The 24,104-nt window shown below is 40.8% G+C and overlaps 1 protein-coding gene across 3 annotated transcripts in view; it reads left to right on the forward strand.

Annotated features, from left to right (window-relative positions):
• Positions 1-2,705: 2,705 nt before the first annotated feature.
• Positions 2,706-24,104, forward strand: part of LOC104939798 (short chain dehydrogenase/reductase family 16C member 5) — an 88,161-nt gene continuing 66,762 nt past the window's right edge. For 2 of the 3 annotated variants that reach the window (XM_027276536.1, XM_019264695.2), the window contains exons 1-4: positions 2,706-2,873; positions 4,039-4,366; positions 21,653-21,784; positions 22,779-22,878. In XM_027276536.1, coding sequence (XP_027132337.1) covers positions 4,046-4,366; positions 21,653-21,784; positions 22,779-22,878 — 553 coding nt within the window. In that variant the 5' untranslated portion in view covers positions 2,706-2,873; positions 4,039-4,045. The other variant, XM_027276535.1, reaches the window with a different exon arrangement.

A 24,104-nucleotide genomic window follows, 5' to 3' on the forward strand; every position in this document is an offset into this window, starting at 1 on the left:
ATCCCTGTGTCTTGGGGCAATTTGCTCTTTGTTTTTGTTGTACTTCCAGTCCATGGTTGTTTTCTCCTTGGTAGCGGGGTTGAAGATGCATTCCTGTTTGATGGCAGTGCAGGCCACTCAGTGTCATCATGAGTCTCCGGGTGCTGGGTTCTGCCTGTTAACCGTCTTCCCATATCTGAGGGAGGCAATTTGTGATGCCTGGGCTTTGCACCAAGAGAGTTCCAGAAAGGAGTTGTTGATTTAGTGGCATTTACACCTGGCTCCTGCTGCGTCTTTGTGGAGCTAATTAGCTTTCTGTTAGCCTGCTTTTTCTCACTATTTTGGGACATTGGCATAGTGGTTTCATTCCCATATTGTCCATTTACCTCCACGTTCACTTCGAGCCGATGAATTTTAGTTTCCAGTACTGCTATCTTCTGGAGCAGTTTGTGGTAATCATCCGTGGAAAAGGGAGGCATCTTGCTGCTAATTAGCTTTTGTTAGCTGAGCTCCTCAGTCCCAGTCACGATAGTGCAGGCTTGTGCTGCTGATAGGCCACACTCACAAAATAAAACAGATTAAAATAAAAGTGGCAGCCTTCGGTAACTAAACTCCCAGTGATATAGGTATCCAGGATCCGCTTTCCAAAAAATTGTTTGCAAAAGGAAAGGATTACAATAACAGAAAAAACTGTAAAGCAGAGTAAAGCGGAGAGCAAAAGAGTGAAGCGTCTGCACTCAAGCAAGGTCAGCGACGGACTCAAAAACTAAGGGAATAGATGGTTCAGAACTGTGATTCTCTGTTAGCCTGGCTACAGTGCTTACATGTACATAGCTTTTGTTTTTGTTTTTGTTTATATCAATGTTTACCCGTCAAGTCCTCAGTTTTGTTTTTTAACTGTGCCTGTGTCTATATATGTTTGATCCGTACCAAGAGAGCAAAGTGTAACCGTAAGCAAATTCTTCTAGAAAAAAATATTAGTTTCACTCTGGAGCCCTGCTTATCCTCATCAGGGTCACGGTGGGGCTGGAGCCTATCCCAGGTGACTTTTGGGCGAGAGGCGGGGTACACCCTGAACATGTTGCCAGCTTATCACAGCACATAGAGACAAACAACCATTCACACTTATATGAACGTGCAATTTAGAGTCACCAATTAACCTATAAAGTAATTCCTCGAGCAGCCGCTTGAGACAGGCTGCAGAAGTGACTCAGCGGTCATATTAAAATGACCAATTTCACAGCAGATAGATTTACAGATGGCTTACTGGAGCACCCAGGTATCATTCAGACCGCCTCAGATCTGCTGATGAACCACGAGTTTTAGATTGGCCAGGAGTTCGGTGTTCATTTTAGGACATCCTCAGATCTCAGACTCAGGTGTCAGACTCAGACGAAATGGTGTCAGACTTAGACAAAAAGGCATCAGAGTCACCTAAAAGTCACTCAGTCTCAGAAAAACAGGCATCATCCTCACATGAACCAAGAAACGAATGCGAAACCGAAACCATACGAAAAGACAAATGATTTTTCATTTTAAATTATTAAATAAATTATTTAGTATTTCTTTTGGATTGTTTATTTAGCCTATTTAGCCGCTATTCTCAGCAATCCATGTGAATTTGCTAGAAGACTAGGAACCAGCTATGATTTTTTGTGTTAAGTTGACTGACGAGACGTGTGGTTTCGGTTTCACATTCATTTCTTGGTTCATGTGAAGATGATTCCTTTTCGTCTGAGTCTGACACCTGAGTCTGACACCTGAGTCTGACACCTGAGTCTGACACCTGATGCCTTTTTGTCTGAGTCTGACACCTGATGCCTTTTCGTCTGAGTCTGACACCTGAGTTTGACACCTGAATCTAACACCTGATGCCTTTTTGTCTGAGTCTGACACCTGAGTTTGACACCTGAGTCTAACACCTGATGCCTTTTTGTCTGAGTCTGACACCTGATGCCTTTTTGTCTGAAGATGACAAAGGTTTTTCTGAGACTGAGTGACTTTTAGGCGACTCTGATGCCTTTTTGTCTAAGTCTGACACCTGATGCCTTTTTGTCTGAAGATGACAAAGGTTTTTCTGAGACTGAGTGACTTTTAGGCGACTCTGATGCCTTTTTGTCTGAGTCTGACACCTGATGCCTTTTTGTCTGAAGATGACAAAGGTTTTTCTGAGACTGAGTGACTTTTAGGCGACTCTGATGCCTTTTTGTCTAAGTCTGACACCTGATGCCTTTTTGTCTGAAGATGACAAAGGTTTTTCTGAGACTGAGTGACTTTTAGGCGACTCTGATGCCTTTTTGTCTGAGTCTGACACCTTTTTGTCTGAGTCTGACACCTGAGTCTGAGATCTGAGGATGTCTTAAAATGAACACCGTACGGGAGGTGGTAGAAGCCAACCATCCAACATGGCAGAGTCCAGCACTGCATATTTTTGGCTTCAAAACAGCGCTTTGGAAACATCATGACATCACTCAGGCTCTGTCCATTCTTCATACTGTCATTGGTTAGAACACAAAATCTTACTAATAATTCGATTACTAGTTGTCTTTTACTCTTGCTTAATCTTAAACGTATAGTCTCTTGACGTGAATGCACTTTACGTGTTTTATTTGTAGTATTTAGTTGTTTGTTGCATATTCAATTTAGAAGTACAGTAATTGAAAGAGCGAAAGCAGACGCACTCCAAGTCCCACAACACCTTGCGTGGGGACTAGAAATGGCTGATTGTTTGTCACGTGACACATCCGGCTTCTCCCTGCTCAGAAACGTTAGGCTTGTGTTTGATGTGAGCTCTTCTGTTTTTTTCGCCTGGGGCTACAGACGCAGTCCAACCCTTGCCAACACAACAGATCGAGCACAGCCCGTCAGCCACTCGTTATCCTGCTAAACAAACGGTACGTTCACCCGCTTCGGCAGCTAAAAACAGACGTTTAGTGATCTTTACTGTTTGACTAGAGCCCGTGTTGTAACGTTAGCCTTTATGGTGAGTAAAGGTCTCGGTTTAAACCGTTGCACTGGATGCCCGCAGGAACAAACGAGGAGGTCGTTGTTAAACTCTCCCACTAGCTCCGTAAAACTCGTATTTTGGTAAGTTCGAGACTCGAGATGTATTTAATAACCGTTAACTTTATGGCGGCCTGTGTTTCCCGACAGCCGAACTTTTAAAGGAGTTTCTTTATGAAGTTAAACCCTCAGAACAAACAAGCAAAAATACATCCAGTGTATGACGTCCTTATGTTCAGTGTCTCGATGTTTCTACGTGTTTACTTCCATTCAAACAAACTTGTTGTTGCTCAACAAGGTATAAAGATATGAAATTAAAGTTGAATTAATTATTTTCCACACAATTCTTTATTGACATGCAAGGTAAGTGTTTTCAAATGACCCTTCAAAAAGGAAGACTGGATTCAAAGTATCAAAGTTTAAGTTGAATTTATTATTCCTGTACTAGAAGGAGCGTTTAACAGTGCAACACACAGAAGAAGTACAGTTACAGAGAAAAGGCTCCCTGTGGAGCTCTAACAGTTGGTTCTTACACACTCTCTAATGGGCTGTTTCGGACCCCTCCCCATAGATACAGATAGCATCATAACGTCTTCTTAGTTTCCTTAATTAGTAGTCAACATTTCCCCAATTTAAATGTCACCTCTCTGACCTGTCCCTGACTCTCGTTCTGTTCTGGACATCTTCTATTTATACATTAGTCTGAACTTTACCTTACCCTGCCAGCCTTAGCAACAAAGTCATATTAGAGAAGTGAAAATAGAACATGTGAGCAATAGGAACTTACGTACACATTGTATGATTTAAAACATCTGAAACACAGTATAAACCTATTTTTTATAACAGTAAGTGTAAAAAGTCAAGAGTCACACTGTCTGCTGAGCTTTTGGTAAGAACCCAACAGCAGGGTGTCTAGCAGGTATTTGCTAGATCCTGATTAGTGCATAGACATACTGTATGTAACATCATATTTTTCCAACAGAGACCACCTAAGAAGATAAAATAATTCTGATTCTGATCACTCATTTTGTCTAACTTCTTTTGTTTCCTTCCTAGACCCAATATGAATTTCTTCCTGGAAACAATCCAAGTCATCCTGCTGTCCATCTGGTACAATGTGGAATCGTTTATCCACTTCTTTGTACCTATGAAGAAGAAGAACATAGCTGGTGAGGTGGTGCTGATAACAGGAGCAGGTAGCGGGATCGGTCGCCTCATGGCTCAGGAGTTTGCAGCTCTTGGCACTGTGCTGGTGTTGTGGGATATTAACCAAGAGGGAATGAAAGAAACGGCTAGACTGGCTAAACAGAGTGGAGCTAGTAGAGTCCACTTCTATCTATGTGACTGCAGCGACAAGAGCGAGGTTTACAGAGTGGCTGACCAGGTAAGGTTACTTTTTAAAAACCTGAAAAAACTACTATACTATTTACAATTTTGATCTTGCATACTAAATTTGTACTAACTGTATTTACTTTGCCTTTTTCTGGCCAATGGCCTATTGTGTTACTCCTCTCCTAAATTAACTGCTGTTAAACCATATTTGATGCTACACTGGTAGTGTAACACTTTATGGCACTAAGTCACACACCACCAACTATTTGACTGATTTTGGTGAAACTGGATATTTTATAGAGAAAATGTTTTCTGGTTTTCCGTCTGATGGTTCTGTCCTCTGCTCCGCCTCAACTCTCTGTGATTTACAGAGTTTCCTGATGGACAGTGAAGTAAACCGCTGCCTTGCTGTTCAGAGCACTTGGGAGTATTAGTACCACAGATATTTTGGACCACCAGGAAAAGTAGGTTTGCTGACAGGGAGTGGAGAAGTGAATGAGAGTGCCAGAATGATACAGCCTAGTTTTTCACTGAAATGTGAGACAACATGAAAATTCCATGGAACTATGTAAATAATTACAAATAAAAATAAATAAGTGATAATGGATTTATTTCTGTTAATGGACCTCGAAGGGCATTATCCTGCCTATACCATGGTCACTTATGAAAGAAAGAAATATTTAATCAATTAATAATACTTTAATGTGTTTGAGGTAAAATCGTGAGGGTTTTTTTTTATTTTTACAAGTCGAGCTGACTATTTGCGTTACATGATACAAAGTATCATTTCAGAAGGCCAGTCCACTACTTACCGCTTGTGTGTGTCCAGAGGATGATGCGAAATTTTGTTTCAAAGAATGAAAGTTCACAAGTAGTTTCCTAAATTGTCAACCATTCACTCTGATCATCACATGGGTTGAAAGGAAAGGAAAGCGAGCGAGTAGCCATTATGCAAGACAGAAAGACAGACAATGGCAGTATGCCAGACGTAACTTAACTATTAACACACTATTTAAAATGAAATGCTACATTTCCATTAATTGTAAAATTTGATAGCGATATTGGCATGTCCATCATCGTGGCATTTGATGGACGGAAATTTAAAGTTTGTGGCTCGCTACGACCACTGCTTGGGACATTGGGAAATGACAAAATGTTGCTCCATTCTCGTCTGTCATTTTTTTCACCATGTTCCCCAGGTAGTGGACACCCTGCGGCTGCCTGGAGAGTCACACATCAGATGCCACAGTGATGGAGCACTTTGGGTGGAGATAAAAAGATTTTGCAGCTGGTGGACGCTTGGAGTTGTACTTTTTAAAACTTCCCACCTCTGTAATGCTTCAGTATCGCCTTAAAAACCACATTACTGGTCTTGAACACAGTGTCACTAATGATGCTGACGTCACTTTGAATGGTGGTTAATAGCGGCTCTCAGACTCCTCAAACTGGCAACACTGTATTCTCCTCCTTCCTTGGTCGTCTGGACAGACGCATAAAACAGTCACAAATGACATTGAGAGTAGTGGCAGTGTAGCTTTCAAAGTTAATGTCCATGTTTTTGTCTTATCAGATTATTAGGTATACCCTAATACTGTCATCAGGATAATGCATTTGACTCCATCTAATGCCAAATCTTAATAATCCTAACTTCATGCTTTATGTATGTTTGGAAATTTAGGTCTCTGTGTGTGTGTGTGTGTGTGTGTGTGTGTGTGTGTGTCCTTGAAGCAAGGGAGGGATGACTGTTGTGTAAACAGACCTTTAATTTGCATAATGCACTCAGTCCTAAAAGACTGTTTAATTAGGGCCCGAGCACGCGGTGCGAGGTCCTATTGAATTTCGTATGTTTATTATTTTTTTTCGTTTTTCTTTTTCTTTTTCTTCCAATAAATGAATCGCATTTTTGACAGCCCATATCCCCCCGAAAACTCACGAAAATTTGCCTAACCTCCCAATGTCAGGTGTAAAATTACGTATTTTGGGGGTCTCACACATGGACGTACGCATATGCCTCCACAGCGCCACCTAGGTGTGCGTTTTTGGAGGTGCCCCCCGCCATGCTTTCGCCCACGTGCACGAAACTCGGTGGGAGTATGTAACATGCCCAGACGCACAAAAAAGTCTCTTGGTGCCCCAGGCTACAGTGAACCGTACGGCGTCCAATTTTTGTCAATTTTGGACTTTTCGTGTTTTTGCCTCATTTCCAGGGGTCGCATTTGAACGAACTCCTCCTAGGGATTTCATCCGATGTGCTTGAAACTTGGCGTGTGTGTTCTCAAGGCCTCGACAATGAAAAGTTATCAAAATCACAACTTTTTATCAGAGGGCGTGGCCGTGACGGAGCGTCAAAATCGACGCTGCCGATTTTTTCACAAAAAAACAAGACTCCATTTACTTTTTGGCTGATTTCCGGGCAAAAGTGTGCGGCTATCATATACTTTGTCACAGCTGTCTGAAACTTCTTGGGGTTGTTGAGAGCAATATTATGCACAATTCGGCTGCATAATTAATGAGGGGGAGGGGCAAAAGCGCTCTATAGCGCCCCCTTGAATTTTTCTTTGGGACAGGCCTGCCACAGTTTTGGACACAGAATTATGAAACTCAGCCACTGTGTACAACATGGCAGGACCTACAAAAAAAATCTATTGTCCAAAACTGTGGGCGGGTCTGTTTGAAAGAAAAAATCAGTGGCAAAGGCGCCGATTTCGATGTGAGCTCATATCTCAGGAACGCTTTGGCGAAACGGAACCAAATTTGATGTCATGCTTCGAGGCGCTGTCCCCAGTCCAGGAAATAAATATGGTGTCATTTCGTCTCTAGGGGGCGCTATAATTAGCAAAACATTGTTTTTGCTCATATCTCGTGAAGTGTTTGTATATAAAATGAAATTGTGATATCCACAGATACTGTGGCTTGCCCCATTGATAGTTGATGCCAACTTTTCATGTTAGCCAATCGCTGTTGGCGGCAATGCCGCCAGACAGGACGTTTGCTCATATATCGCCAACGCTTTGACCTCTGAAGACCAAATTCGGTCACGGGCATCGAGACCCGCCCCAAAGTGTGCCAATACAATTTGGTGTCATTTCGTCTCTAGGGGGCGCTATAATTAGCAAAACATTGTTTTTGCTCATAGCTCCTGAAGTGTTTGCATTTTAAATGAAATTGTGATATCCACAGATACTGTGGGTTGCCTCATTGATAGTTGATGCCAACTTTTCATGTTAGCCAATCGCTGTTGACAGACAGGACGTTTGCTCATATCTCGGCAACGCTTTGACCTCCGAAGACCAATTTCGATCACATGCATCGAGACCCGCCCCAAAGTGTGCCAATACAATTTGGTGTCATTTGTCCACTAGGAGGCGCTGTAATTAACAAAATTGCATGTGAGCTCATATCTCAGGAACACTTCGGCGAAACGGAACCAAATTTGATGTCATGCTTCGAGGCGCTGTCCCCAGTCCAGGAAACAAATATGGTGTCATTTGTCCACTAGGAGGCGCTGTAATTAACAAAATTGCATTTTTGCTTTTTTGTCTTTTGTTGGGGTTGTTAAGACCAATATTATGCACAATTCGGCTGCATAATTGATAAGGGGCCGGTGCAAAAGCGCTCTATAGCGCCCCCTTGAATTTTTCAGTGGAACAGCCCCGCCACAGTTTTGGCCACAGAGTCACAAAACTCAGCCGAATTGTAGAACATGCCAGGACCTACAAAAAACTCTCTTGGAGCAATGGGCTAAGACTGAACAGGAAGCAAGATATTTAAGAATCAAAAGCGCCATTTTCTGTGTTTCGGCCTGGTTGACAAGGGGTCATGTTTGAACGAACTCCTCCTAGGGATTTCATCCAAGTCCCTTCAAACTTGGTAGGTGTGTTCACATAGACTTCCTGAGTACAGTAACAGTTATCAAAATGATGAATTTTGAGGAAACGGTGTGGCCATTTCCACATACCCACATTTCAACGTGCACACATTTCGACGTGCGCGCATATGCGAGGGCCCGACCATCGCTGCTTGCAGCTTTAATTGTAAGATGTATTTTGTGTTCTATTAGGCTTACAGTTTAGGAATATGTCACAGCCAGTTTGATCTGCTTAAAGACTGTGCTGTTGATTGGTTGATTGTTGAGTGTGCGTGTAAGGCGCACACTATATGTTAACCACCGCGCTTATTGAGTGTGCTTGCAAAGCGCACACTATATGTTATCCACCGCGCTTATTATTATTGAGTGTGCGTGCAAGGCGCACACTATATGTTATCCACCGCGCTTATTATTATTGAGTGTGCGTGCAAGGCGCACACTATATGTTATCCACCGCGCTTATTGGTGTGGGTGTCTGAAGGGCTCCCACACTATTGTTATCCTACATCTTTATTATTATTGGTGTGGGTGCCTGAAGGGCTCCCACACTATTGTTATCCTACATCTTTATTATTATTAATTTTCTTCTTCTGTACGTTTTTTGTCCCGTAACTACTCCTACAAATTTTGTCCCACAAAAATAAAAATGATACCACTAGATTCAGCTCATTCATGCCACTGCTGCTATTACTTTTCTCAATTCTACTATTAATATTCTACAAATTATTCAACTTTTTCTGCAAATATTTTCCTATTTAAAATGCATTACACAAACTTCAAATCATTCTACAAAACTTCTACAAACATTCTACAATTTCAACAAGTTCTACTACTACTACAGACTTCATTCAAATTTCAAACTGTACACAAACTCTTCAACTATTAAACTCGTATTTAACTTTTTTCAAAATCTTTTACCATTTTTAAACTATCAAGGCTCAAAGTTGAGCAGGTTTTTAGTCAAATTTCTGGGTTATTAAATGGGTTGTGTATTGTGTCGCGGAATAATGTTTGTGCTAGAGTGGATGACATCATCAGCTTAGCGTGAGGCAGCAGGGATGAAAAATCAGTGAAAAATAAAACGGATTTCACTACCCTGGCCTCAAATGCCCCACTACAGACACGATTTCTACATAAAAACGTAGCAAAATTTGTTGTATCACTCACATTCGCCTGCCAAAGCTGTCAACATTAGTTTTGGCTCCTGACGGGCTCTATGATCGACTACTCCGCCAACAGCCTCATAGACTCCCATGTTATAAAAGGGGAGAAAATTAACGTTTTCTCCTCTTGCTCTGAGGGCACATTTCTTCATTTATCGACACAAACGATATGTAAAACGGACAGGAAGGTCTCATCGTGCCTCAGGGTTAAGCCGGTTCAATGATTGGAAATACGGTTTTGGTCAGAAATTCCTTCCTGTTCGAGAGGAGTTCTCAGCATTTTCTTCAGTCTCTAACTGACATTCTGCAAACTGCTCCCCTGATTACCGTTGGTCCTGGTTGCTTGGCACCTCAGGCCGCTTGAAGGAAGAGAGGGGGGAGGGCCGTAGAAGCCGAGCCGCAGCCATTTTAGTAGTCGGCACAATGGAACTCGTCTGTGTAAAGCAGACAACACACACACACACACACCACCACACGCACAAACACACACCAGTAACACACACTTCAAACGAGTCCTTCAAAATAAAGACTAAAACTCTTCTTAACAGCTCCTCACCACTTCCACAAATTTGTATTACAGAAAAAAAAATTATATAACGGACATTCAGCTCATTTTACTTTCTACACTAACCTTTTACAATCCTCTAAAGGCCTACAATTTAAACTACCTGGTCCTTCTATCGAGGTCAGGCAAATACCAGTTTACCAGATCTGTTATTAGGTACAAAATCTACATAAATTCTACAAATTATTTAACTTTTTCTACAAATAATTTTACCATTTCAAACATTATACAAACTTCAAATCTTAATACAGACCTACAATTTAAATGACTTCTACTTTACTCAGACTTCATTCAAACTACACATTTCAACAGGTCTTTTACTATTAAACTTTTATTCAACATTTTTTTTTGTTCAACTCATTTGAACATTTTCTACAGCAACATGCACTGAACACACACACACACACAGTAACCACAGACACACAGACAGACACACACACAGACAACATTGAACACACACACAGCAGAGACATGAACAGACGCTCAGTAAACAGATCGACATCATCTGTGTCAAAACAAAAATAACTGCGACTACGATCAATACAGGCGCAGCTGCACACTGGACAGGAGGGAGGCGGACCGTCTGGACGCTCCACACCGCCACACGAAACACCGCCACTACAGACCTCAGGAAACATCACAGGCACCAAGAGCTGTATAGACAAACACACGACTATCACAAAAGCAACTTCTACAAATATACCAAAATCCAGACAAACAAACTAACAGACCACAATAACCCCCCTTACGACAGAGTGCAGTCCAACACACCAGGTCCCAAGCGGGGTTACATACGATGACCTCTACAATTCTACCTCATCTGAATTTCTACCGTGTTACACAACATTGTATCACTTCATACTATTCTACTCTTTTCAACCAATTTCAACATCTAAGTATATCCTTTATGGCCTTTTCAAGCTTTATAGTATAGAGACGACTGAATAGCGACCGGAATGTGAGGGGGAGAGAGAGTGAAAGAGACAGGAAAAGACATGCAGAAAAAAGCGCAGCAGTGGGCCGCTGGGGCCGGCGGCAGCAGAGGGCACCCACACCGCACTTTCCACAGGAAATGCAGTTTTCTAGTTGAGTGTGCCGTGCAAGGCGCCACATTATGTTATCACCGCGCTTATTATTGAGTGTGCGTGCAAGCGCACACTATATGTATTCCACCGCGTTTATTGAGTGTGCCTGAAAGACACACTCTTTAAAACCTCTCGGGTATTATTATTCCTTTCCGTTTTTTTCGCGTTTTTGGTTCGCTATCCTCCCAGAGTTTTTGTCGCACATACCAAAACGGGTATCAAAACGAGCGGCTCGGCCGGGAATCGTGTGCTATGTCTTTTCTAAGGTTTCGGCAAACGGTTTTGCCAAAAATCCAGAAAACGAAGCCAAAAAATGAATGGGTGTGTATTGCGAGAACTTCCAGACCTAGAGGCGTGATGTCATCGTTAGAGTGGAGAGGAGAGGGGAGAGAAAAATCAGTGAAAAAATAAAACGGATTTCACTACCCTGGCCTCAAATGCCCACTACAGACCAGATTATCCCTCAAAGTAGGAAAAATTTGTTGTATATCCATGCCTGTGAAGCTGTTCCTATATAGTTTTGGCTCCATACAGGCTAATTGATCGACTACTCCCGCCAACAGCCTCATAGACTCCAATGTTAAAAAGGAGCGAAATTTTCTGGAGAAAGCAGAGTAACGTTTTCTCTCTTTGCTCCGAGGGCACATTTCTTCATTTATCGACACAAAACGAATATGTAAAACGATCAGGAGGTCTCATCGTGCCTCAGGTTAAGCCGGTTCATGATTGGAATTACGGTTTGGCCAAAAGTCCTTCCTTTTCGAGAGGGTTCTCAGCATTTTCTCTCAGTCTCTAACTGACATTCTAACAGGTGCAGATCACTGCTGCTGTGATTAGGTCCTGGTTGCTTGGCAACCTCAGCCTGCGTGAAGGAGAAGAGGGGGGGGGGGCCACCAGAAGCCGAGCGGCAGCCATTTTAGTAGTTCTTGGCACTTAATTTGAACTTGTCTGTCTAAAATGGCAGACAGAGACAGCAGAGCAGCTAGCTCGTTAACATGCTAATGATAATTACCATTAGCCACTAGGAATTAAATACATGCTAATATTAACATGGTAATGCCAACCTGGTAATGTTAATTGCTAGTGCTTCAGCGTTAACATGCTATGCTAACATGCTAATGCTAAAACATGCTAATGTTAACATGCTAATGCTAACCTGACAATGCTAACATGTTTAATGTTAACTGTTAGCCCATCAGCGTTAACATGCTCATGGTAACATTCCATGCTAATTGTTAGCACATCAGCGCTACATGCTAATGTTAACAGCTAATGCTAACATGCTAATGTTAACTGTTAGCCCATCAGCGCTAACATGCTAATGCTAACATGCGAATGCTAACATGCTAATGTTAACATGCTAATGTTAACTGCTAGCCCATCAGCGTTAACATGCTAATGTTAACATGTTAATGTTATCATGCTAATGTTAATTGTTAGCGCATCACCGTTAAAATGCTAATGTTAACATGCTAATGTTAACATGCGAATGCTAACATGCTAATGTTAACATGCTAATGTTAACATGCCAATGCTAACTGTTAGCACATCAGCGCTAACATGCTAATGCTAAATGCAATGCTAACATCTATGTTTAAATGTTAGCCCTCAGCGTAACATGCTAATGCTAACATGCTAATGTTAACTGTTAGCCCATCAGCGCTAACATGCTAATGCTAAAATGCGAATGTTAACATGTTAATGTTAACATGCTAATGCTAACATGCTAATGTTAACTGCTAGTCCATCATTGTTAACATGCTAATGCTAACATGCTAACTGCTAGCTAAAAATGCTAATGTTAATTGCTAGCACGTAAGCGCTAGCTGCTCCTGTGTCTAAATAAACATGTTAAAAATGACTCTTTGAGGTGTGCTTTTTGAATACAGACCCCCAGCAACAGCCCACTCGTCACTCTCAAAATTTCTTTTCTAGTACTGAATTTGCTGAGCAGTGTCAGTAATAATTGTATGGGGACGACGGGGCCAGAGTCAGGCACACTCAAAATTTCTTTAGAAATTTTTCTAGTTCTTATTATTATTCTTACGCCCTTTTTTTTTGTCCTGCTACTCCTCCCAGAGTTTTTGTCGCACATACACAAAACGGGTATCGAAACGACCGGCTCGGCCGGGAATCGATTGCTATGACTTTTCTAAGAGTTTCGGCAAACGGTTTTGCCAAAAATCCAGAAAAACAAAGCCAAAAAATGAATGGGTGTGTATTGCGAGAACTTTCCAGAGCTAGAGTGAGTGATGTCATCGCTAGGGTGGAGAGGGGAAAGAACGATCAGTGAAAAAATAAAATGGATTTGACTACCGTGGACTCAAATGCCCCACTACAGACACGATTTCTACATAGAAACGTAGCAAAATTTGTTGTATCACTCACATTCGCCTGCCAAAGCTGTCAGACATATAGTTTTGGCTCCTGATGGGCTAATTGATCGACTACTCCCGCCAACAGCCTCATAGACTCCAATGTTAAAAAAGGAGCGAAATTTTCTGGAGAAAGGCAGAAGTAACGTTTCTCTCTCTTGCTCCTGAGGGCACATTTCTTCATTTATCGACACAAAACGAATATGTAGACGATCAGGAAGATCTCATCGTGCCTCAGGTTAAGCCGGTTCAATGATTGGAAATACGGTTTTGGCCAGAAATCCTTCCTGTTCGAGAGGAGTTCTCAGCATTTTCTCTCAGTCTCTAAGTGACATTCTAACAGGTGCAGATCAGCTGCTGCTGATTAGGTCCTGGTTGCTTGGCAACCTCAGCCTGTGTGAAGGAGGAGAGGGGGGAGGGGCCAGCAGACAGAATCCGAGTGGCCATTTTAGTAGTTCTTGGCACTTAATTTGAACCTGTGTGTGTAAAATGGCAGACAGAGTCAGCAGAGCGTTAGCGCAAGCTCTAAAGACATGCTATTTGCAAACATTAGCGACCAATGCTAAAATTAATGCTAAATAACATTAGCCACTAGGAATTAAATACATGTTGATTGCTAACAAGTTAATGCTAACATTCTAATGTTAATTAACATTAGCCACTAGGAATTAAACACATGCTAATGGTAACATGCTAATGTTAACTGCTAGCGTATCAACGTTAACATGCTAATGTTAACGTGCTAATGCTAACATGGTAATGCTAACTGCTAGCGCATCAGCATTAACATGCTAATGCTAACATGCTAGCGCATCAGCGTTAACATGCTAATGTTAATTGCTAGCATGTAAGCGCTAGCTGCTCCGTGTGTCTAAATAAACATGTTAAATATGACTATTTGAGGTGTGGTTTTTGGATACAGACCCCCAGCAACAGCCCACTCGTCACTCTCAAAATTTCTTTTCTAGTACTGAATTTGCTGAGCAGTGTCAGTAATAATGCATGGGGATGACAGGGCCAGAGTCACGCACACTCAAAATTTCTTTAGAAATTTTTCTAGTTATTCTTACGCCCTTTTTTTGTCACGCTACTCCTCCCAGAGTTTTTGTCGCACATACACAGAACGGGTATCAAAACGACCGGCTCGGCCGGTAATTGATTGCTATGACTTTTCTAAGAGTTTCGTATGTTTTTCGCGAATTTATTTATTTATTATTTATAATTTCCCATAGGGAATGAATGGGGAGGCCCGAAAAAAAATACATTTCAACAGACATTTTCAACAATGAACTGCTCTGGCATGCTTTCACCGAGAGACTTTGTTTAAACTTTAAAACGTTGGTATGCTTCCCTTATCTTCAGGGATTCACTACACTCATCGACTGCTTTTACCGTTTTTAAACTATCAAGGCTCAAAGTTGAGCAGGTTTTTAGTCAAATTTCTGGGTTTATAATGGGTGTGTATGTGGCGGAATGTTTGTGCTAGAGTGGATGACATCATCAGCTAGAGTGAGGAGCAGGGAGAAAAATCAGTGAAAAAATAAAACGGATTTGACTACCGTGGCCTTAAATGAGCCACTACAGACACGATTTCTACATAGAAACGTAGCAAAATTTGTTGTACCACTCACATTTGCCTGCCAAAGCTGTCTGACATATAGTTTTGGCTCCGTACGCGCGAATTGATCGACTACTCCCGCCAACAGCCTCATAGACTCCCATGTTAAAAAAGGAGGGAAATTTTCTGGAAAAAGGCAGAAGTAACGTTTCTCTCTCTTGCTCCTGAGGGCACATTTCTTCATTTATCGACACAAAACGAATATGTAAAACGATCAGGAAGGTCTCATCGTGCCTCAGGTTATGCCGGTTCAATGATTGGAATTACGGTTTGGCCAGAAGTCCTTCCTTTTCGAGAGGAGTTCTCAGCATTTTCTCTGCAAATGCTAAGATGCTAATGTTAACATGCTAATGTTAACTGTTAGCCCATCAGCGTTAACATGCTAATGCTAAGATGCTAATGGTAAAATGCTAATGTTAACATGCCAATGCTAACTGTTAGTGCATCAGCGTTAACATGCTAATGCTAACATGCTAATGTTAACTGTTAGCCCATCACCGTTAACATGCTAATGCTAAGATGCTAATGGTAAAATGCTAATGTTAACATGCCAATGCTAACTGTTAGCGCATCAGCGCTAACATGCTAATGTTAACATGCTAATGTTAACTGTTAGCCCATCAGCGCTAACATGTTAATATTAACATGCGAATGTTAACATGCTAATGTTAACATGCTAATGTTAACTGCTAATCCATCATCGTTAACATGCTAATGGTAAAATGCTAATGCTAAAATGTTAATGCTAACATGCTAATGCTGACTGCTAGTCCATCATTGTTAACATGGTAATGCTAAAATTTTAATGTTAACATGTTAATGCTAACTGCTAGCTAAAAATGCTCATGGTAATTGCTAGCACGTAAGCGCTAGCTGCTCCTGTGTCTAAATAAACATGTTAAAAATGACTGTTTGAGGTGTTTGAGGTAAAAATCGCCAAAAACGAAGCCAAAAAATAAATGGGTGTGTATTGCGAGAACTTTCCAGAGCTAGAGTGAGTGATGTCATCGCTAGAGTGGAGGGGGAGAGAAAAAGTCATTGAAAAATAAATTTGTAAACTGCGACTGTGGCTGCAAATGCACAGCTACAGACATGCTTATCCCCTCAAATGTAGGAAAATTCGAGGCGGTCACAGTGATAACACTGTTGTAGCTGTCAGATATATAGTTTTGGCTTGAAGTTGGCTCAATGATTGGAAATACGGTTTGGCCAGAAGTCCTTCCTCTTTGAGGGAAGGTCTCAGCATTTTCTCTCAGTCTCAGGATTTTAATTGACATTTTAACAGGTGCAGACCAGCTGCTGCTGATTAGGTCCTGGTTGCTTGGCAACCTCAGCCTGCTGGAAGGAGGAGAGGGGTGTGGGGCCAGCAGGCAGAAGCCATTTTAGTAGTTCTTGGCACTTAATTTGAACTTGTCTGTCTAAAATGGCAGACAGAGACAGCAGTGCAGTTAGCGCTAACGCGTAAAGACATGCTATTTGCTAACATTAGCGACTAATGCTAAAATTAATGCTAATTAACATTAGCCACTAGGAATTAAATACATGTTAATTGCTAACAAGCTAATGGTAAAATGCTATTGCTAATTAACATTAGCCCCTAGGAATTAAATACATGTTAATTGCTAACAAGCTAATGTTAACATGCTAATGTTAATTGCTAGCGCATCAGGGCAAACATGCTTATGATAACATGCTAATGTTAAGATGCCAATGCTGACATGTTAATGTTAACACGCTAATGTTAATTAACATTAGCCACTAGGATGAAATACGTGCTAATGTTAACATGCTAATGTTAATTGCTAGCGCATCAGGGCAAACATGCTTATGATAACATGCTAATGTTAAGATGCCAATGCTGACATGCTAATGTTAACACGCTAATGTTAATTGCTAGCGTATCAGCGCTAACATGTTAATGCTAACATGCTAATGTTAACATGCTCATGGTAATTGGTAGCGCACCAGCGTTAACATTCCAATTGTTAACATGTTAATTTTAACATGTTAATGTTAACATGCTAACGATAATTGCTAATGATAACACGGTAATGCTAACATGCTAATATTAATTGCTAGTGCATCAGCGGTAACCTGCTAATGTTAATATGTTAATGCTAACTTGCTAATCTTAATTGCTAGTGCATCAGCGCTAACATGCTAATGTAACATGCTAATGCTAACTGCTAGCGCATCACCGTTAACAAGCTAATGCTAACATGTTAATGCTAACATGCTAATGTTAACTGCTAGCGCATCACCGGTAACATGCTAAGGATAACATGCTAATGGAAACAAGCTAAGGATAACATGCTAATGGTAATTGCTAGCGTGAAAGCGCTAGCTGTTCCTGTGTCTAAATAAACATGTTAAAAAATTACTATTTGAGGTGTGCTTTTTGAATACAGACCCCCAGCAACATCCCACTCGTCATTCAAAATTTCTTTTCTAGTACTGAATTTGCTGAGCAGTGTCAGTAATAATGCATGGGGACCACGGGGCCAGAGTCAGGCACACTCAAAATTTCTTTAGAAATTTTTCTAGTTCTTATTATTCTTACGCCCTTTTTTTGTCTCGCTACTCCTCCCAGAGTTTTTGTCGCACATACACAAAACGGGTATCATAACGACCGGCTCGGCCGGTAATTGATGGCTATGACTTTTCTAAGAGTTTCGGCAAACGGTTTTGCCAAAAATCGCCAAAAAAACATGCCAAAAAATTAATAGGTGTGTATTGCAAGAACTTTCCAGAGCTAGAGTGAGTGATGTCATCGCTAGAGTGGAGGGGGAGAGAAAAAGTCGTCGAAAAATAAATTTGTAAACTGCGACTGTGGCCGCAAATGTACAGCTACAGACATGATTATCCCCTCAAACGTAGGAAAATTCGAGGCGGTCGCAGTGATAACACTGTTAAAGCTGTCTCTGTTATAGTTTTGGCTCCCTACGCGCTCATTGATCGACTACTCCCATCCTCAGCCTCATATACTCCCATGTTAAAAAGGAGGGAAATTTTCTGAAGGAAAGCAGAAGTAACGTTTCTCTCTCTTGCTCCTAAGGGCACATTTCTTCATTTATCGACACAAAATGACTATGTAGATGATCAGGAAGGGCACACAATGCTCCCAGTTATGTCGGTTCAATGATTGGAAATACGGTTTGGTCAGAAATCCTTCCTCTTCGAGGGATGGATTTGTAACTGACATTTTGTGCAGATTAGCTGCTGCTGATTAGGTCCTGGTTGCTTGGCAACCTCAGCCTGCTTGAAGGAGGAGAGGGGGGAGGGGCCAGCAGGCAGAAATATAGCGGCGCCATTTTAGTAGTTCTTGGGACTTAATTTGAACTTGTCTGTCCAAAATGGCAGACAGAGACAGCAGAGAGAAGCATCAGCGCTAACATGCTAATGCCAACAAGCTAATGTTAATTGCTAGCGCATCAGCGTTAACATGCTAATGTTAACATGTTAATACTAACATGCTAATGTTAATTGGTAGCACATCAGTGCTAACATGATAATGATAACATGCTAATGTTAACTGCTAGCATATCAGCGTTAACATGTTAATGCTAACTTGGTAATGTTAATTGCTAGCGCGTCAGTGCTTCACTGTTAATCAAATGCTAATGTTAGCATGCTAATGTTAATTGCTAGCGCATCAGCGTTAACATGCTAATGTTGACATGCTAATGTTAATTGCTAGCGCATCACCGGTAACATGCTAAGGATAACATGCTAATGGAAACAAGCTATGGATAACATGCTAATAGTAATTGCTAGCGTGTAAGCGCTAGCTGCTCCTGTGTCTAAATAAACATGTTAAAAATGACTATTTGAGGTGTGCTTTTTGAATACAGACCCGCAGCAACATCCCATTCGTCAGTCTCAAAATTTCTGCCCGAATTTTCTAGTACTGAATTTGCTGAGCAGTGTCATTAATAATGTATGGGGACGACGGGGCCAGCTGACAGCTGCCCTCCTGCCAAATCAGAACACAAACATCATTTATACTTCACAAAAGTGACAAAAACTTTGTTATCTTCCACTAATGTTTACAAGTAACTAGTAGTAAGTACTGCAGGAGTAGTAATTTATGCCCTTGGCTGTAGAGAAATGCTACGTTTAGATTAAGCTAGAAGATAGAGAGAAAGCCTTTAGGAGTTCAGCATGTCTGAAAACAACTGGACTGAAAATACTGGTACAACTCTAACATTAAAGGAGTGAATCTTTACTGACTTCATGATATGATTTGGTTTGATTACAATCCAAGAATCCCAATGAAAAAGTAGCCATTGACTCAAGTAGCCAGTCCCAAATACATTTTTTATTTTACTGTATTTTTCATCAATTAATATGAGCTGTCACATAAATCGGAACTGCCAGGCTACAACTGCCCATAAGTTGCATTGCTGTGACCTAGCTCAATACATAACTGTTGTGGTCATTGTTACATAAGAGTCTGCCATCTCATGGTAACTTGATGAACTTTACTCACTGATTCCATATCTGTGCTTTGGTTTGGCTGTAGAATACCTGCATCACTGATGCCCTGATGGCAGCCTGCATCTGAACTGAGCAGCTCAAGCTGACAGGAAGTCATGCACAGAAATGGCAGAGAATCTGGTTGATTAAACTGAAAAAAAAAAAAACCCTGTGCAAACTGCAAATTGTAAAAAAAAAAAAAAAAAAGCCAAAAGGGTAACAATTTAACAATTATATTGACATATTCTGAAGTACCTAAACCAAGGAAAATGACCAAATATGAGCTGGCAGACAAGTCCTTTGCTACATTAAGATATGGCATTGAATTCAATAGTGAAGGAATCACTTCCTTAAATTTGGCTACAGCACTATCAGATAAACATCTGCTGTAGGAGTTTCTACACAAAGGCTTGTAGTCCAGTAATACTCAAAGGTTATTAAAAAATGGTCAGACAGAAGAGGATTCTGTGGAAAGACTATTAGATGATCAATTTCAATGCCATATGAGAGAACAAGATCAAGAGTGAGGTTCAGACAATGAGTCGGTTTGATCATTGTCACCATTTATCATTGTGGTTGTCCACATGAATATTAAAATCACCTACAATAATTACTTTATCTGTTTTAAGGATCAAGCCTGATGCAAATTAGGAAAAAAAAATTTAGAGTAAGGACCTGGAGCTCGATATACTGTAACAAATAGAGTTGGCTGTAATGTTTTCCAGGTTGGGTGAGGGAGGCCACGAACAAGACTTTCAAATGGATCATAATTTAGGTTTAGGATTTCTTAATAGACTTGAAATATGGCTACAACGCCACCACCTTGACCGGTACTTGGAGGAATATGGACCATGGGTCGGCTGTGGCTCCGCGGTAGAGCGGGTTGTCCACTAATCAGATGATCGGTGGTTCGATACTCTCCAAGTCTGCATGTCGTCCTGTGTCAGGTGTCCTTGGGAAAGATACTGAACCTCAAATTGCTCCTGAAGGCTGTGTCATCGGTGTGTGATTGTGCATGAATGGTTCGCTCATCAAACTGATGAGCAGTTGGCACCTTGCATGGCAGCTAATGCCATCAGTGTATCAATGTGTGTGAATGGGTGAATGAGATACGTACTGTAAAAGCACTTTGAGTGGTCAGAAGACTAGAAAGGTACTATAAAGTACAGTCCATTTACAATTTATTACAATGACTGGGAGGAGTGGATTCATTTAAGATAACATATTCATCATCACGCAGCCAGTTTCAGTGAGACAAAATAAATCATAATCAGATCCACCGGACCAAACTGGTAGTGATGGGGAATTCCGGCTCTTTTTAGTGAGCCGGATCATTTTGCTCAGCTCACCAGAAGAGCCGGCTCTTTCGGCTCCCAAGTGGCTCTTCATTTTACCTTTTATAATTCAGGCAAATTTAGCTCTGTTTTTACTTGTGATTTGTATTTTAACACATATCAGTTGAATTTCAATAATTTGCTGTAGCCAACTGCATTTACAGTTGTAAAATCCCTTGTAACTCCCTGAAACCACCCAATGAATGCAGTAACTTGCTTGAAGAACCACTCTGCTACACAAAGCAGATAGAAACGCCTATAAAAACCTAAGCATAGAAATTTAAAAAAAGGACAGCTATTGACATTTTTTTTTTTTTTATATTTATATAAACACACACACACACAAAGTACTGAAAAAAATATAAATTAAATATAAATTAAATAGCACTCAAGTAAATGTGCTTTGTTAATGCCCACCACTGACATCTGGACAAATAAAACCAAAATGTTTTCGGTATAGTGTAAAAAATAATATATTTTTGCACCCCACTCCTGTCTCGTCTTCACTCCTCTCTCTCCTTCAGCGTGTCTCCCTCCTCTTGTCTCTTGTCACCTCTCAGCGCTCCTACCCCCGCCCCTCCCTGCTTGGTGGTATGCTCCTTGTCAATCCTCACATGATTTGTTGCACAGCATGCACGTGACACCCGTAGCCAGTGCCTGCAGGTACTTTTCCTAAAGAGAAAAGTAAAAAAAAAAAAGAACCGACACATCACTACAAACTGGCAAAACCAGAAATTGACCCAGCTTTATTCTTAACCCATTCTAGTGTTACCAACAGCTCCTGTAAATGGGAATATCTTTTTCAGAATGAGATTACATCATACATGTTGAACATTTTCTTTTGCTCCATGCAGGTGAAGCGAGAGGTGGGTGACATCAGCATTCTGGTGAACAATGCTGGGATTGTAACAGGAAAGAAGTTCATGGATGCTCCGGATTCCCTGATTGAGAAAACAGTGGAGGTCAACACCATGGCTCACTTCTGGGTCAGTCAGACACATTAAACATACAGAGCTGTCAGCTAGAAAGAAACACCACACTCTTACACACTTATCTTTTTCATGTCCTTTTTTTTTGTTGTGGATTAATATGATTGGAGATTTAATCTGTTCATCTAGAGCAGTGGTTCTTAACCTTGTTGGAGGTACCGAACCCCACCAGTTTCATATGCTCATTCACCGAACCCTTCTGTAAAAAATAAAATATGATTTTTTTTTTACTGGTGCACAAAATGAACCATGCATTAACATCACCTTGTTCAAATAACAAAACCAACACAGTGCATGAACTCACAACAACTTACCTCAGTGTGACTTCTGCTGTTGCCTTTGAGAGACCAGTTCAGATATGTGTGGCTTCACCTTGGCAAGTGCCAGTCTCATATCATTTTCACAGCAAAGTCTGTTCCTTTTCTTAGTTTTTATGTCCAGCATCCTCAAAAAACGATTGCTCACAAAGATATGTTGTAACAAATGGTATAAAAAATTCCAGGGCTGAGGCTCCACCGAACCCCTGAGACCGACTCACCGAACCCCTAGGCTTCGATCGAACCCAGGTTAAGAACCACTGATCTAGAGACAGATTAGGCAGTATTGTAGAGTTAACTTTAACATTTTCTCTAGCCTTTGCTTCAGTTATCAGAATAAATAATTTATTTTCAATTATTAGTCAGTACTCCATCCCATGGTCTTCATATTACATGACTGAAGTTCCATACTCGCATAACATGATAACAGTCGAACTGTCTTCCCAACTGAAAGATGCAACAAGTAGAATATGATTGAGTTGTGTTTTGCTTAGTATAGTATATTATATTATATTATATTATATTATATTATATTATATTATATTCCAATGATGTATGTAGAAGTGGTTGTTAGTTTTACTCTAAACTGAATCAATCCCTGCCTGTTTAGACAAATCTTTTTGTTTCATGCTTTAATTGTTTTTTGGGTTTTTTTTTTGTCTCTCTTCATTCAGACCTACAAGGCCTTTCTTCCTGCCATGATTGCCAATAATCATGGCCATCTTGTCAGCATTGCTAGTAGTGCTGGACTCATAGGAGTTAATGGATTAGCAGGTGTGTGCTTTCTACTTCTAATCATATCATGCATGTCATGTGTACGATTTTATTCAAATGCAACAACATGGTCAAATTTTTGCTTGTAGAAAAATATTACAATTCTGGTGAAAACTTGTAACTCAACAATGGCAAACAGAGTGGAGAACAATGCTGTAGCTAGTTACAAATATTAATAGATAATAATAATAATATGACCCGCTCTACCTCCGAGCCACAGCTGCCCCTGTGGCAAGTTATACATCTGTAACATCACCATAATCTTCAATTAACACAGAAGCTGATGGAACAGTTCAATCTTTGACACCAATGATTGACTTTGTTTTATCTGTGAGTTGACTTCTATTCTTGTGGCCATGTCATTGTCACAATTTTCTTCTTGATTTAGCTAGTTTTGTCCCTGTACTTAAGCCTTATTTCCACCGGGGACATAAGCGCTGTAGAATGGCTGCCGGAGCTGATCGCTGCCACTCTAATCAATGAAACCATTCCCCCTGGGCGCATCATCTCAGCAGCGCTCCAACAGGCCACTACGCTGCCGTCACACGGCCAGTGGACGGAGCAAAACCGCGGCACTTGCGTCCCCGGTGGAAATCCCCAGTTAGTCTGCCTTACAACCCTTAGATTGGTTAATTGTTTCTGTAGCTGGGGGTAACGTCAATTAGTGCAACGCCAGATCTATTTGATCGTAGAGAAATCAAGTGATGCATGACGGCTTGCGGCTGCGACACATTTTGGCTTTGACACATTCACACTGTGATTCACCTGGGTGTCCGCTCTGCTCCACATCGAATAACTGTTGGTTTTTTGATGGACGCCGCATCAAGCAGCAGAGCAGATTCAGCTGGTAGGAAGTCAGATACAGAAACTATGTCCCGTATTTCCTGGTTAGGTCTCTTGTAAAAATGATCTTAATTTCAATGTGACTTCTTCATTAAGTAGAAGTTCTGTACTGCAGCTCCAGAAAAAAAAAAAAACAGACCAACAGACCAAAGACATAAAACATGGCAAAACCAAACCAAAAGTCAAATTTCAATTTTGAATGTTATACACAGCCAGTAATTTTATTCATCATTCATTGAGCTTAAACAGTCAGCAGTCCAAAGTAAAATATGATTCATTCTCAAATTAAAAAAAATATCACAGTGACAGACAAAGCAGATAAGATTAATATTTATAGAAACTACACAAAGAAAGACACGTGTAGGAAAATGTTGCTAATTCTA

The sequence above is a fragment of the Larimichthys crocea genome, unplaced genomic scaffold (assembly GCF_000972845.2).
Source record: "Larimichthys crocea isolate SSNF unplaced genomic scaffold, L_crocea_2.0 scaffold428, whole genome shotgun sequence".
NCBI lineage: Eukaryota > Metazoa > Chordata > Actinopteri > Sciaenidae > Larimichthys > Larimichthys crocea.